Source organism: Pogoniulus pusillus, chromosome 20, assembly GCF_015220805.1.
Source record: "Pogoniulus pusillus isolate bPogPus1 chromosome 20, bPogPus1.pri, whole genome shotgun sequence".
Lineage (NCBI taxonomy): Eukaryota > Metazoa > Chordata > Aves > Piciformes > Lybiidae > Pogoniulus > Pogoniulus pusillus.
The window spans coordinates 6,950,344-6,965,272 of record NC_087283.1 but is presented as its reverse complement, the minus strand read 5'-3'; the positions used below and the strand labels follow the sequence as shown (position 1 = coordinate 6,965,272).

Genomic DNA, 14,929 nt, shown 5'->3' with positions numbered 1-14,929 from the left:
CATTTGTTCAGCCTTTCCCCTAAAGTTTGTAGCTGGTTTTGTTTTTTTTTTTTACTTGTTTTTGTTGTTGTTTCTTTGGTTTTGTTTCATTCTGTTGTTGCTTTTATTTTTTAATGCAATATTTAAATTATAGTAAACCATTTTAAAATGTAATAAAAATGCTGGGAGTTGAAAGTCTAAATGCCAAAATAAGACTAGATCAGTCATTTTTCATACTTCCTTGAAATTATAGGTCTGTAAAGGTAACAGGCTTAATTGTCTAGCCAAGTCACTGGCTTGTCTGCCTCTCTCCTAAATGTCATGGCACAGAAGTGAAGGCTATCTCATGTTTCCTTTTGTTACTTTCATGGTTGTGAAGCAAACTATTCGATCAATTTGTGAAGCAATTTCCCCCCTAGCAGGAGGTTAATATTACACCGAAACTCAGGAGTGAAAAAGAACTGTCTTTCAGTGGACAGAGAGGAACAGAAACCACTGATGCATAAAGACAGAGTGTAAATATGTGTTGCTATATGTTTGCAGATGTTTATATAGATTAATACATAGCAACACTAAATAAGCAGACTTCTATGAAAATTTAAATTCCAAAGCATAGGTTAAGGTCTAAGTATCTGGGAATGAACTAAATGTGAAGGATCTGTAAGCTCTAAATTGCACATTTACACTATAATTTTCTAGATTTACTTTGGGCCAGACTGTGGTTCTCTGGCAGAAGAACCAGCCAATTTTAATTCTTGGGCTCTTTCATCCAAAATAATTCTTTATGAACGTTTAGCATTTACACCTGAAGATGAAATTCACCTTCCAGAACCTGGAACATTTGTATTTTAACTTAAGTGCTAAAATGTTACAGCAATATACAGCCCAAAGAAAAATTTTGATCTCTGCTAACAGATTAAGAATTCTTACTGTTCTAAATGAAACATGTAAATATCCAGCAGCATCTCCTTGGCACTTCCTTCTAGTCATTTGTATTTGTCTTACCTTTAATGCACCATGTCTTTCATTTGCTCCAACAATCAAAATTTCTGCCATATCCTCAGCATGCTCAGACCGTGCATGTACAAACAAGGCTCTGCCAGCTTCTGAGAGATTCTTTAGCGCAACTAGCGACCCGTCACGTTCCACCTTAAAGTCCGGGTTAGAAACTTCGAAGTTCAGTTTGTTATTCCCCTTGCAGTCATCAAATTCCACTGAGAGAACAAAAAAAACAAACAAAAAAAAAAAAAAAAAAAGAAAAAAAAGAAAGGGAAGAAGAAAACACACAATTATAAGCATGCACTGTGATAGACTTCAAACATCTTTATGTTACTGGCTTCTCTACGGACCTCAGGAAGAAGTGTTTCCCAATCGAAGGGAAAAAAAAAACTTTAAAAGAAGCTTCCTATTTATGTGATAAATTCATAGGCAAGCCTTACAAATATGCATTTGCAGAAGGATGAAGAGATTTTGACCCTGCCTACTGGGAAGAGGAAGGAAATAAATAAAACACTGATAATTTTGGGATGACTCCGATCAAATGAACAAAATGCACACCCAGTCCTACAAATCGAGCAGCAGTAGTGGAGACCTTGTTACCCTCCTCATCATAACCCAGGGTGTTCTGATGGAACTGGGTTACAAAACATTCAACATCGTAACCTATGCAGAAGCATTACATAACAGAAAAAACTAACTGTAACATTTCCTACTAACTAGTAGGCTAGTGACATAGTGCATGAGCTGCACTATCAGTATAGCTAATTATCAGATTTTTTAATTGAACAGTAGCTGTCAATAACCCTTTTCCACTTCACATGGAGGATTGATATTGTTTAGGAAAGCTGGCAGAAATAGAAACACACCCCTAAAGTCCAAAGGTTTGAGACTTAGCCTCAAGTTCCTTCTATGACACCAGCTCATTTACTTTGCACAAGATATTGGAAAAATGCATCAGCGAGCTAGCTACCAGCTATATGACTGAGAGGTCTTCAACACAAACTTCTACTTGCCCAGTAAACATTTCAGTTTTTGACATCTCTGAACAATATATCTGCATGTGAAGTTTTTGGTTTTGTTTTTGTTTGGTTGTGGTTTTTTTTCCCAGACAATCTGTTCTGTAATCTTTACGTGCTCCTTCAGTTACCCTAGCTTTAAATTGCTCGCTTACATGTATGCTCTTGCTATTTTATTCCATATTTCACTTGATATTTCTCAAAGGTCTCTTCCAAGCTCAACAGTTCTATGATTCCATAAGAAAAAACTTCCATATGAAAACCTTTTTTTAAATTTCTATTTGATCTTTAGTATCTGCATTATACTTTTAGAAACAAACACAGACAGGAGTACAGACTGCAAAATAAAATCAAACACAATGGACTTTTAGTAAAAATAAAACCCTTTTCATAACTGTTTAAATTCACTGTGCATATAGATACACACACATATATGCATTCATTGATTTCAAAGTGAAAAAAAAAAAATGATCCTGGATTCTGTCTCAGGTTGGCCAATACCAAAGCTTTTCCTGGCTGTGTAATCTCCATAACTGATCTTCAAGCACAGACAGAATCTGATAGTGGAAGGTCACACAACACTCCTGAGAGGTTACACACAAATCTTTTCCACCAAATTTTTCGTCTATTTGCAGGGATACCACTTGAAGACACAGCTGCCAGAGAATCTCATGGAGACCATCTCTTTCTGAGGAGAGGCTAGGACTGAAACTCAAGGAAAACCATCAAGGGTAAAAAGAGCTGTTTCTAGTTCCAGAATTTGAATACAACATTGATGAGAAAGAATTAAAAATTAACCAAAAGTAAATCACTCAGAAGCCTCATTTTCAGAATGAGATACACAATACAAGGTGTGGAACACTATTTGCCAAATTGACAGTGGTGGGTTGACCTTGGGTTACATCCAGATGCCCACCCGGTCACTCTCATTCCAGCCTTTGATGGGATGGAAGGGGAAAATGAGATGAAAACACTTCTGGTCAAAGTAAAGACAGGGTGATCACTTACCAGTTACTGCTACAAGCTAAAGAATCATAGAATCAGGGAGTGACAGGACTAGGGGAGCAAAGCTGGAGATGGGGAGGTTCAGGCTAGACATGGGGAGGAAGCTGTTCAGCACGAGAGTGGCGAGAGGCTGGAATGGGTTGCCCAGGGAGATGGTTGAGGCCTCATCCCCGGAGGTGTTTAAGGGCAGGCTGGATGGGGCTCTGGCCAGCCTGCTCTAGGGTAGGGTGTCCCTGCCCACAGCAGGGGGGTTGGAACTAGATGATCCTTGTGGTCCTGGGGAAAATCAATGTATTGCCAATTAGAATAGGTTTGTACGGTGAAAAGAAAAGATAAAATTTGAACTAGTCTTTCCATCTCTCTCTCCCTTTGCCCCAGGCTCAGTGTCATTCCTTCACTCCCAGCTCCTCTGCCGTCTCTCCCTGAGCAATATGAAGGAATGAAGAATATGGGTTGTGGTCAGTACCTAATGGCTCCTCTGCACAGCTCCTTCCTCCTCACGTTTCTCCTCTGATACAGTGCGAGTCCCTTCCACGGCCTGTAGCTTTCTTCAGAACACAACTCCTAGCGCAGGGTCCTCCTGGGGCAGCAGGGCACCCTGCTCCAGCACCTGGAGCCCTTCCTCCTCTCCCTAGGCCCCCGAGCCCACACAGTTCTCTCACACTTTTTTCCCCAAGCTTCGCCCTGCGTCAACCATGGCACCACCAGTGCCGCAGTAGGCTCAGCTGCAGACCTGCCTGGAACCGGCTGTAACCTCCCAGAACCAGCTGTGTCTGGCGCAGGCCAGCCCTGCTCTGCCTGCAGAGGCCCTGCAGCCCAAACACAGCGTAAATGGGGTTTTGAGGGAACAAAGTTGTGATCTCTGACTGTCCTCTCCAGCCACCACAGCCTCTTGCCTAGCAGTTTTCCCAGCAGCTGAAGGATCTGCTTCTGCACAAGTTTGAGACTTACTGACATGTTTTTAACTGAAAACTGCTTCCAGTTCCTACACTTTACTCGAGGGCAGGAGAACTATCCTTGGATTCACAGTGGGATAGCAAAGCAGAACTTCAGCAGCCCATTTTGTATTTCACTGAATTTGGCTGAGAGCAAGGGAGATTCTCAATAAAAAATAAACAGAAGGCTGTTTCCCCTCAGATACTCCAACACCTCCAGACAAGCCTATCTCGGTCTGTCGTGTCGCAGCCCCCTGCTTGCAGTCTTACACCTCGGTAAAAGCAGAGTGGAACACAGGGGACTTGGGAGGAAAGGCAGCAGTTTAAAACAGTTTCCAAGTGCCCAGACTGTGCTGGTGTCTGCGCTGCTCTCCAAGCCTGAGAACTGCTTGTGGAAAGGGTCTTTGGCCACAGCAGGATTTTGATAGAAGGCTCTCTGTTAGCAAGCCCTCCCCAGTGTAAAATCACCCGACGCAATTTATGCTGGTGATATGACAGGTGGTTAAACAGATTCACTGCAATCTCCTAGAGCTATCAACACACACAAAAGACTAAATTTTCTTGTCACCATAAGTGTGGGAAGTTGAAATTCTCTGTACTAATCATTGTACAGATTTCAGCCATGATGAATTTTGAGTGGATTCTCTTCTAATTTATTCTTTTCCTCACTTTAAAAACAAACAAGCAAAACAATGGAACAAGGTCTTAAGAAGGTCTTGTTATACAGAATAAATATGTGCTTCTCATTCCAAAACTGCTGGTGATCTACTGCTGATTAATAGCTCACAACTGGACTAATTTGGCATCACTCTGAGAAATTAATTATGTCAAGACTAAAAACTTTAAAGAAATAAAAAGCCTAACAAAAGCTATGTTAAGGTAACACTTAAAAATAGATTCTATAGATCAGAGCTATAGCATTTGGCTGCCGAGCCGAGAGAGTGAAAAGCTCCGCGGGGGTTGCTGCCGGGTTCGGTTTTGCTGCTCCGTTCTGCTGCTCTCCGTGGTTCTGAGACACGATAAGGTAAGCAGAGGGGACGGCTGGGCTGTGGTCTCGCGATACAGCGTGAGACTGTGACGGGGCTGGTGACGTCAGCCGCGGGAGATTTAAAATCCCGCCGCGTGCCGCGCCGGCCGCCATTTTGGCTGCCGAGCCGAGAGAGTGAAAAGCCAGCCTACCTAAGGCTGGGAGATTTTTTTTTTTTTTTTTTTTTTTTTTTTTTCTTTTCTTCCCTCTTTCTGACTGTCAGTATCTCTGTGCACTATACCTGTCACTCGTGCTACAAAGGGCAGGATGAGTGTGTGCACACAGACTGATGTGACCTGGGAAAACACAGGAGTCCAGGCCACTGGATGCAGGGAGTGCTACAGCCTCTCGCTTGCTGCTGAAGGGGAGGGGGAGAACGATTGCACCAGGTGTGAGCAGGTGAACTTCCTTCTCACCTTGGTGGCGGAACTGAAAGATGAAGTGGCCGAGCTGAAGGACGAAGTGTCCAGGCTCAGGTCAATAAGGGAGAATGAAAGGGAGCTGGATCTGTGGGTGCAGGCTCTGCAGATCCCCCCTGCTAAGGAATCTGCCCCTGGAAACAGTGAGGGATGGGTGCAGATCCCTGTCAGGGGAAGTAAGGGAAATCATCCCCGGCCCTCTCCTTCTCCTCCTCTGCCCTTGCGCAACAAGTATGAGGCGCTGCATGCAGAGGGTACAGAGGGTGAGAGCGATGAGGATCACCCCACTGAGACATTGCCTAGGGTGGAGCAGTCACCACCAACTGTGGTGACTAGCTCCACAAAAAACAAGAAAAAGAGAAGAGTTGTAGTTGTCGGGGACTCCATCTTGAGGGGGACAGAGGGACCCATTTGTCGTCCCGACCCGTCTCACAGGGAGGTCTGCTCCCTTCCTGGTGCCCGGGTTAGGGACATCACCAGGAGACTCCCAAACCTAATCCAGCCCTCTGATTATTACCCCTTGTTGGTAATACAGGCTGGCAGCGATGAAATTGAAAAGAAGGGGACCAGGGCAATTAAAAAGGAATTTAAAGCCCTGGGGAAATTGATAGATGGGGCGGGAGCACAGGTGGTGTTCTGCTCAGTTCCCTCTGTGGCAAGGGAGTTCACAGAGAGGAATAGCAGAACCTATGATATCAACAAATGGCTGAAGGGATGGTGTGAGCGGCGGCGTTTTGGGTTTTTTGATCATGGGGGAACTTTTACTGCGCCGGACCTGCTGGCTTGTGATGGGGTGCAGTTATCTAGGAAGGGCAGGAGAGTCCTGGCACTGGAGTTGGCAGGGCTCATTAGGCGGGCTTTAAACTAGGTCTGAAGGGGGTGGGTGAGGAAATTACTCTCTCTGAGAAGGAGAGAGATGGAAGGAAACTAAGGACAATTGAATCGAGAGCCCAGCTGAAGTGTATCTACACCAATGCACGCAGCTTGGGTAACAAACAGGAGGAATTGGAAGTCCTGGTCCACCAGGGGGACTACGATGTAGTTGCCATTTCAGAAACTTGGTGGGACGACAGACATGACTGGGCTGTTATACTGGAGGGATATAACCTTTTCAGGAGAGATAGGCAAGGGAGAAGAGGAGGAGGGGTGGCCCTGTATATTAGAGAGTCACTCCATGCCATTGAGCTAGAAGTGAGGGATGAAGGGGTAGAGACCCTGTGGATTAAAATCAGAGGTAGGACTAATAAATCTGACATCCTGGTTGGAGTCTGTTACAGACCACCCAACCAGGATGAGGGAACAGATGAGATATTTTACAAACAGTTGGAGGCTGTCTCAAGATCTTCAGATCTTGTCCTTGTGGGTGACTTTAACCTGCCAGATATCTGCTGGGAACTTAATTCAGCAGAGAGGAGGCAGTCCAGGAGATTTCTGGAGTGCATGGAGGACAGCTTCATGACTCAACTGTTAAACGAGCCTACTAGGGGTCAAGCTCAGCTTGACCTGCTGCTCTCCAACAGAGAAGGGCTGGTAGGAGATGTGATAGTGGGAGGCTGCCTAGGGTGTAGCGACCACGAGTTAGTGGAGTTTTCAATATACAGGGAGGTAGGGAGGCACCTCAACAAAACCTACACCTTGGACTTTAGGAGGGCAAACTTCAATTTGCTCAAGGAACTTATTTCCAATGTCCCCTGGGCAGCAGTTCTTGAGAACAAAGGGGTCCAGGATGGTTGGACTTACTTTAAACAGGAGCTCTTGAAGGCACAGGAACTGGCAGTTCCCACATGCCGAAAGATGAGCCGCAGGGGGAGGCGACCAGCCTGGATGAGCAAAGAGCTCCTGAAGGAAGTGGGGGAGAAAAAGAGGGTGTATCGCCTCTGGAAGGAGGGGAAGGCTTCTCCTGATGTGTTTAAGGAGGTAGCCAGACTATGTAGGAGAAAAATTAGAGAGGCTAAGGCTCAGCTAGAACTTAGGCTGGCCACTTCCGTGAAATTTAACAAAAAACACTTTTATAAATTTATCAATGCTAAAAGGAAGGGCAAGAAGACCCTCCACTCCTTACTGGACCAGGAGGGGAACACTATAACTGATGATGAAGCAAAGGCAGAGGTCCTGAATGCCTTCTTTGCCTCAGTTTTCAACAGTAAGGAGAGAGGAGGAGGATGCAAATGGCCTCTTAAACTGGGGGATGGGGTCGGGGAGCAGTGTGTTCCCCTGGAAATTCATGAGGAATTAGTTCAGGACCTGCTGAGCCATCTGGACACCCACAAGTCCATGGGACCAGATGGGATCCATCCCAGGGTGCTGAGAGAGCTGGCAGCTGAGCTGGCCAAGCCACTCTCCATCATTTTCCAGCAGTCCTGGCTCACCGGAGAGGTTCCAGGAGACTGGAAAATGGCCAACGTGGTCCCCATCCACAAAAAGGGTCGGATGGAGGAACCTGGGAACTACAGACCCGTCAGCCTGACCTCAGTGCCAGGGAAACTGATGGAGCAGGTTCTCTTGGGGCCAATAACTGCGCACCTGAGGGATGGCAAAGATCTCAGGTCCAGCCAGCATGGGTTTAGGAAGGGCAGATCCTGCCTTTCTAACCTGATCTCCTTCTATGATCAGGTGACCCGCTTGGTGGATGTGGGGAGGCCTGTGGATGTGGTCTATCTGGACTTCAGCAAGGCCTTTGACACTGTCCCCCACAGCAAACTGCTGGCTAAGCTGTCAACCCGCGGCTTGGATGGTAACACTCTGTGCTGGGTTAGGAACTGGCTGGAGGGCCGGACCCAGAGAGTGGTGGTGAATGGTGCCACATCCAGCTGGCGGCCAGTCACTAGTGGTGTCCCTCAGGGATCAGTGCTGGGCCCCATCCTCTTTAACATCTTCATAGATGATCTGGATGAGGGCATCGAGTCAGTCATCAGCAAGTTTGCAGATGACACTAAGCTGGGGGCAGATGTGACTGAGCTGGAGGGCAGAAGGGCTCTGCAGCGGGACCTTGACCGCCTGCACAGATGGGCAGAGGCCAATGGGATGGGGTTCAATAGCTCAAAGTGCAGGGTGCTGCACTTTGGCCACAACAACCCCATGCAGAGATACAGGCTGGGGTCGGAGTGGCTGGAGAGCAGCCAGACAGAGAGGGATCTGGGGGTACTGATTGATACCCGCCTGAACATGAGCCAGCAGTGTGCCCAGGTGGCCAAGAGAGCCAGTGGCATCCTGGCTTGTATCAGGAGTGGTGTGGTCAGCAGGAGCAGGGAGGTCATTCTGCCCCTGTACTCTGCACTGGTCAGACCACACCTCGAGTACTGCGTTCAGTTCTGGGCCCCCCAGTTTAGGAAGGACACTGAGATGCTTGAGCGTGTCCAGAGAAGGGCGACGAGGCTGGTGAGAGGCCTTGAGCACAAGCCCTACGAGGAGAGGCTTAGGGAGCTGGGGTTGTTTAGCCTGGAGAAGAGGAGGCTCAGGGGTGACCTTATTGCTGTCTACAACTACCTGAGGGGCGGTTGTGGCCAGGAGGAGGTTGCTCTCTTCTCTCAGGTGGTCAGCTCCAGAACAAGAGGACACAGCCTCAGGCTGCGCCAGGGGAAATTTCGGCTCGAGGTGAGGAGAAAGTTCTTCACTGAGAGAGTCATTAGGCACTGGAATGGGCTGCCTGGGGAGGTGGTGGAGTCGTCGTCCCTGGGGCAGTTCAAGGCAAGGTTGGATGTGGCACTTGGTGCCATGGTCTAGCCTTGGGCACTGTGGTAAAGGGTTGGACTTGATGATCTGTGAGGTCTCTTCCAACCTTGGTGATACTGTGATACTGTGATTACACAGCCAAACTCTACAGTCACATTGAAAGAGAGGCCATGCTGTGCTGTGCTTCAAAAGAGAGGTGAAGCTGGATGGGACTGCACCTCTCCCACCTTTCTGCTCAGCTCTCACAAACCTTGAGATTCCAGCATTGCTGCCATCTGCATGCGTTGCAGAAATACAAAGGCCACATGCAGGTTCAACACATGGAATCAGGAGAAGTACTTGGTTCTACATTCTGCATTCCCTTGAGGGAACGAATTTGACACTTTTAGACCTTTTATATTTTGCTCATCTAATGACCTTGCTTTTTGAAACCCTGCAACTTCTTCCAACAAGAGCAGAAGCAGAGATGTTTGACACTGGGAAATGGTTTTCTTACCATATCTCATCCAAAAGCACTGATGCTTTCAATTCTCAATTCTGCCACAGAAACAAGTGTATTTGGCAAGGTTAATAGCAAGGAGAGAGAAAGAAAATGAAAAGGCTCTCAGAAGTACTGATATGTACGAGAGAAATTAGAAGTGGGTGGAAGGAGATGATGTGATCATAAGGATAGAGAATGCTGAAGATTGTTTGGACCAGGGGCCAACAAAAATGAAACTGAAGCAAATTGTTTAAGAGAGTTGAAAACTGTAGCCTTTGATAAAATTCCTAGTCCAAAGTTAGAGGCAAGTGTGTCAGAATGAGGATGTTTTCTGGCTGGAAACCAGGGAATTTCACACATTTCATTGCATTCCCAGTCATTGTCACTGGGAGTGTTTGCTTTCTTAAACTCACATGGCTTCTGGGAAAAAGCCAATGCAGTCTGTCCCAGACTCTGGCAGCAGCTCTGTAGCCTTAGGAGTTGGCCCTGACACTGCCCACACTTTTCTGCCCTGCAGGAAATAAACCCCACACATTGCTGAGGTTTTAAAAAACCATAGCTTGTTAAATATAGAACAAAAAGTAGTTTTAGGTCCTGATCTCCAGTGAAGAAAACTTGCTTTGTACACAAAGCCTGTGTACAAGTCTCTGTGTAAATACTGTAGAGAGTAACTAAACAATTAACACATTCCCATACCTTCCAATTAGAAACTAAGCAGAGTTTTGTGGGTACCAGTTGTTGGAAAATTCAGATGGATATTGAAGAAAGCTTTTCAAAGGATGGACTAGATGGCAAATTGTAATCTTTTCCACACATAAAAGTTGTAGGTATAGTTTCCCTGGTCTTTTAGGTCTATGTCAGGCCCAGACATGTGAAGTTTAATCAAGAAAACAAAAACTATGAAATGAAGTGAGCTGACCACTGTCTCTTCCTTCATTTCTTAATCATGTAGCTGAGTACCAGACAGAACTTTTTTTCCCAGTAATGAAGGAAATTTGGGCATGGGGTTACGATCTAGATGACACTTACTGTGTCCAGTTCTGGGTCCTCCAGTTCAAGAGGGACGTAGAACTGTTTGAGAGAGTCTGTCACAGAGCTACAGAGATGATTAAGGGAATGGAACATCTCTCTTACGAGGAGAGACTGAGGGAGATGGAACTCTTTAGCTTGGAGAAAACTGATGCATGACCTCATCAGTGCTTATAAATATGTAACGGGTGAATGTCAGGAGATTAGAGCCAGCCTCTGCCCAGTGATGGCCAATGACAGGACAAGGGGCAATGGATGGAAGCGGGGACATAGGAAGCTTCATTTAAACATGAGGAGGAATTTTTTCACAATAAGGGTAACAAAACACTGTAACAGGCTGCCCAGAGGAGTTGTGGAGTCTCCCTCTCTGGAGATACTCGTTCCTGTGTGATCTGGTATAGGCAATCCTGCTCTGGCAGGGGGGTTGGACTTGATGATCTTTTGAGGTCCCTTCCAGGCCCTGACATTCTGTCATTCAGTAACAAGAACACACAAGAAAACAGTTTAAGATTTTCTAATGAAAAACATCTAAGTGGTCAATCAAAAGTGACAAGTCTGAAGGTGGAGGTGTGGACACCTGTTTTCAGAAGTAAATCATCCCATTTATTTGAACAGTGTGGTCAGTAGGACAAGGGAGGTTACTCTTGCCCTGTACTCAGCACTGCTCAGGCCACACCTTGAGTGCTGTGTCCAGTTCTGGGCTCCTCAATTCAAGAGAGATGTTGAGATACTGGAATGTGTCCAGAGAAGGGGGATGAAGCTGGTGAGAGGTCTGCAACACAAACTGAGGGAGCTGGGGTTGTTTAGCCTGGAGAAGAGGAGGCTCACTCTGCAATTCTATGATTTGCAAAAAGTTCTTCTAATATGTTCTTTTCAAGTTAGCATTTAATTGATCTTCAGACACCAAACAAATAAAAGTAGTTACCAAAATCTATGCCTGTTGGAAGGACAGTGCATCCTCTAAGGACTCTGCCAAGGTTTAGGGAACCAAATTGTCTGGCCACCAGCCTACAACAAAAGGTGATCTCCCAAGATACAACATCTCGCAGCTTGGCAACCATGATGATGTATGGTCCTTATGACATATGATGATGTCAATGATGTTTGTGCATTTGTGCAGAGGTGAGGTGTGAAGAAAGCCATGAGATGGATGACACTGCTCATACTACCCAGCTGTGTTGTAACAGATTGGATGAACGTCAGTCTGAGGAGTAGCCACACACGCTAAAGTCTCCCACATACTCCTGCACATACATTGTATGTCAGAGCTTAAGGACTTGCAATTGTAAACTCCCCAGAACAAAGATCATTCATTTTCTCTGTCTGTACTGCTCTTGCCACAAAATGATTCATATTTGGTGCTCAAGCTGCTACAGAAGGGCAGGGGGGAGGGAATAAATAGTAACTCTTTAGCTATAGCCTCAAAGTGTTGGTAATTCTACACCAGACACGCCTAGTGATTGTGTCTCACTGTCAAAAAGCAAATAGGCAATTAAAACAATGATCTAATATTTCTTTACATGAAGGCACAGTTCTTCATTTACTCATGCATATATGACTCTTCTGATGTTCCTAGTCATGCTCCAGCTGCCAGATGAACATCTTTATTGTGCTTAATATGCCACATGGTATGAGACAACTTCCAAAACTCCTGTGCAAGAAAAATTAATATACTGCCAAGCATCTCCCAGTGAAATACATCATGTATGTCACTCATCACCCTCTGTTAATTTCTTGGCCTCCTATATTAGACTTTTATTCCTTTTGATAAGAAATCTCATTCATATGTGATATTTCTCCTCACCACGCAGGAGTCATTATTCATAACACTTGCATGCATTGCAAGGCTTTCATCGCTGACTTCATCATCAAAGGACCTGTCGGAAAAGGGATTCTTGTTCAGATCCCAACTACATTACTGTAACAACAGGAAATTGGAGGAGTGAGTGGAAACACTACCCTTTATAGATCTCAGCAAGAAATCTCAAGTTCCTGGGATTCATCATTTCAGTGCATCCCATTCTCACCTTTACAGTATGCCACATATGTGAGGTTTCTACACAACTGTGATATTTATGATAATGAACCACAGGTGCTTTAAATACCATTTTAAAACATGGAAAGGTTAGCTGTTTTCTTCTTTTATAGCTTACAAGAAAGCCAACAAACAGAAATAGAGTTTTTTATATATATCCAAAAGCATGTATTAAGCTGATACATTCCTCTTATAAATTATTACTGAGTCTCTGAGAAGTTTAATTGGTTTTGAATGGATATACAGAACCCATAATTTTCTCTGATAAAATCTCTGCAGAGGTATTCTAAATAGTTAAATATACATATTTGTCTATAAGCATGCAAAAACTTACTGTACATATCTCTAGGTACAGATATTTGTATTCTTATCTTAGCTGATGATAACCAGCAACAAAATGGCTCCTCAGTGAGGAAATTTCAAGTTGAAAACACACACACACAGACTTAATTACTCTATCAAGGAAGGTTAGGATCATTTTTGTAACTACAACCTAGCATTGTTCAAATCAGTGGGAATTACACAGTCAAGCAAATATTATCCTCTGTTTTTTTTTTTCTTATCTTTAATAACTTGAAATTACATTGAAACCACATATTAGCAACCATACCTGTGAGAGCTCTAGAGATGCAACAAAAGTACATTACACCTGCACACAGGCAACTCAATTTCCCAGTCCAGCAGGGATCCCTCAGTTTTGCAAAAAATGCTTCCTGCTCAGTGGTATTAATGAAAGACAGAAGTTAGACAGAAAGTGGCAAAGCAGAGCATCACTAGAGAGAAAAAAGTGGTTGGAGCAAAGAGAAATGCCTCAGAGTGCTACTGTTGTGTATGAAAATTCAGATAGTACCACGAACTAGCAAAGCTATTGTTAGCAATACAAATTTACACTGAGTGAAAGCAGCAGGTATGTAACTAAGGGGATGGGAACCAACCACTCTGACATTGTTTCTCACACTACTGAACACCCGATTCAGGTGCAGTGTGTCATGCAGCAGCCCAACACAAGCTAATAGAAATGGAAAGTGTTATGAGTCTTCCAGAAATTAATTATTCTCTCAGTGCACAGAGGATGAAATGTATCTGGAACCAACACGTCTGGACAACCTAAACTCACCCAAAAACAGAAGAAGAAACTTTTCAACCAACCACAAAGGTAACTAAAAACTAATGAATTTTGGCTTTTCAAACCAGCAATATTGTCAATTAGGAGAAATAGTTTCTCTCCTTTCCTTTCAGATACCTTCAAAATCATCTCTGGAACATGGGTTTTGGCTAGGATCACATAGAACATGTTCTTTTTTTCCTGCAATACCTGAATGATCTTGAAGGTCTCTTCCAACCTGGTTGATTCTATGAATAGTGCTGCTCCATGACACTTTCAGGGGCAAAGTCCAGACAAGACACTGTCAACAGTTAAGTCAGACAGGTTTGTCCTTAAGATACGAGGCTGTCATTACTTCATATCTAAAAGTGCTCTAGAACTAATAGATTTGTAGCTTAGAAAAGCTAAAATACTTCTAAACTATTTCTTTGCACAATAAAATGTCCAAGAAAATGAGCAATTTTATGAAAATCCTTTCTGCAAGATTTTTCAGTAGTTCAATGTTAAATTCCACCTCTGTAGCAGAATTGCTAGAGATTAAATAAAAACAATCCAGCAAGCACTAGTAGGTTATTATCTCCCACTGCATGTTTATCATTCTCTTCTATCTATATAATTTATTTGCATCCATGAAGTAAATTATAATTATGACCTATTTAGCATCCAGATAGGCAGAAACTGACGAACTCTGAGCAACAGTACAATGTTCACCAAAATACAAGAATTGCTTTTTATAAATACATGTCTATATTCAGTTTCTTTGGAAGAACAAGTACATAACAGTAGATTTTATCCTTGCACACATTTATAATGTCTAAAAAAACCTAAGTGATTACCTAAGCTGGTATACAATCCCATAAAGTTTGTATATGATGACCAGATTTGTGCACAGTCCTGTTACAGTGCAAAAATTAGGCTGACAGTTCATCCAGCAGGCACTAGGATATGTGTATCTGCCCTTCAGAGAATACCCTTTCCACAGTATAAATGGTACCTATTAATAGTCACAAGGGTTTTTATTGTGTTATCAAGACACTTTGCAAGACTATACATAGATAGAAGATTCCCGTAGATCAAGAGGAGACATTTCACCCAGAAATCAGCTGCAGCCTTTAAAAGATGTGACATTTTCACTGGTAGAACCACACCTGTCCCTCTCCTGTGTTATCTGGCTACCAGTGATAGTTCTAGCAGAGATGAAAATGTTGCTAACAGTCTGAAATTCTG

General features: G+C 44.1%; 1 protein-coding gene across 22 annotated transcripts in view; it reads right to left on the bottom strand.

Moving 5' to 3' along the window:
- Positions 1–14,929, bottom strand: part of CDH13 (cadherin 13) — a 497,598-nt gene that overhangs the window by 316,089 nt on the left and 166,580 nt on the right. For all 22 annotated transcript variants that reach the window (XM_064160015.1, XM_064160031.1, XM_064160012.1 and 19 more), the window contains one exon: positions 985–1,193. In XM_064160015.1, the coding sequence (XP_064016085.1) occupies positions 985–1,193 (209 nt within the window). The remainder of the gene's footprint in view (positions 1–984; positions 1,194–14,929) is intronic.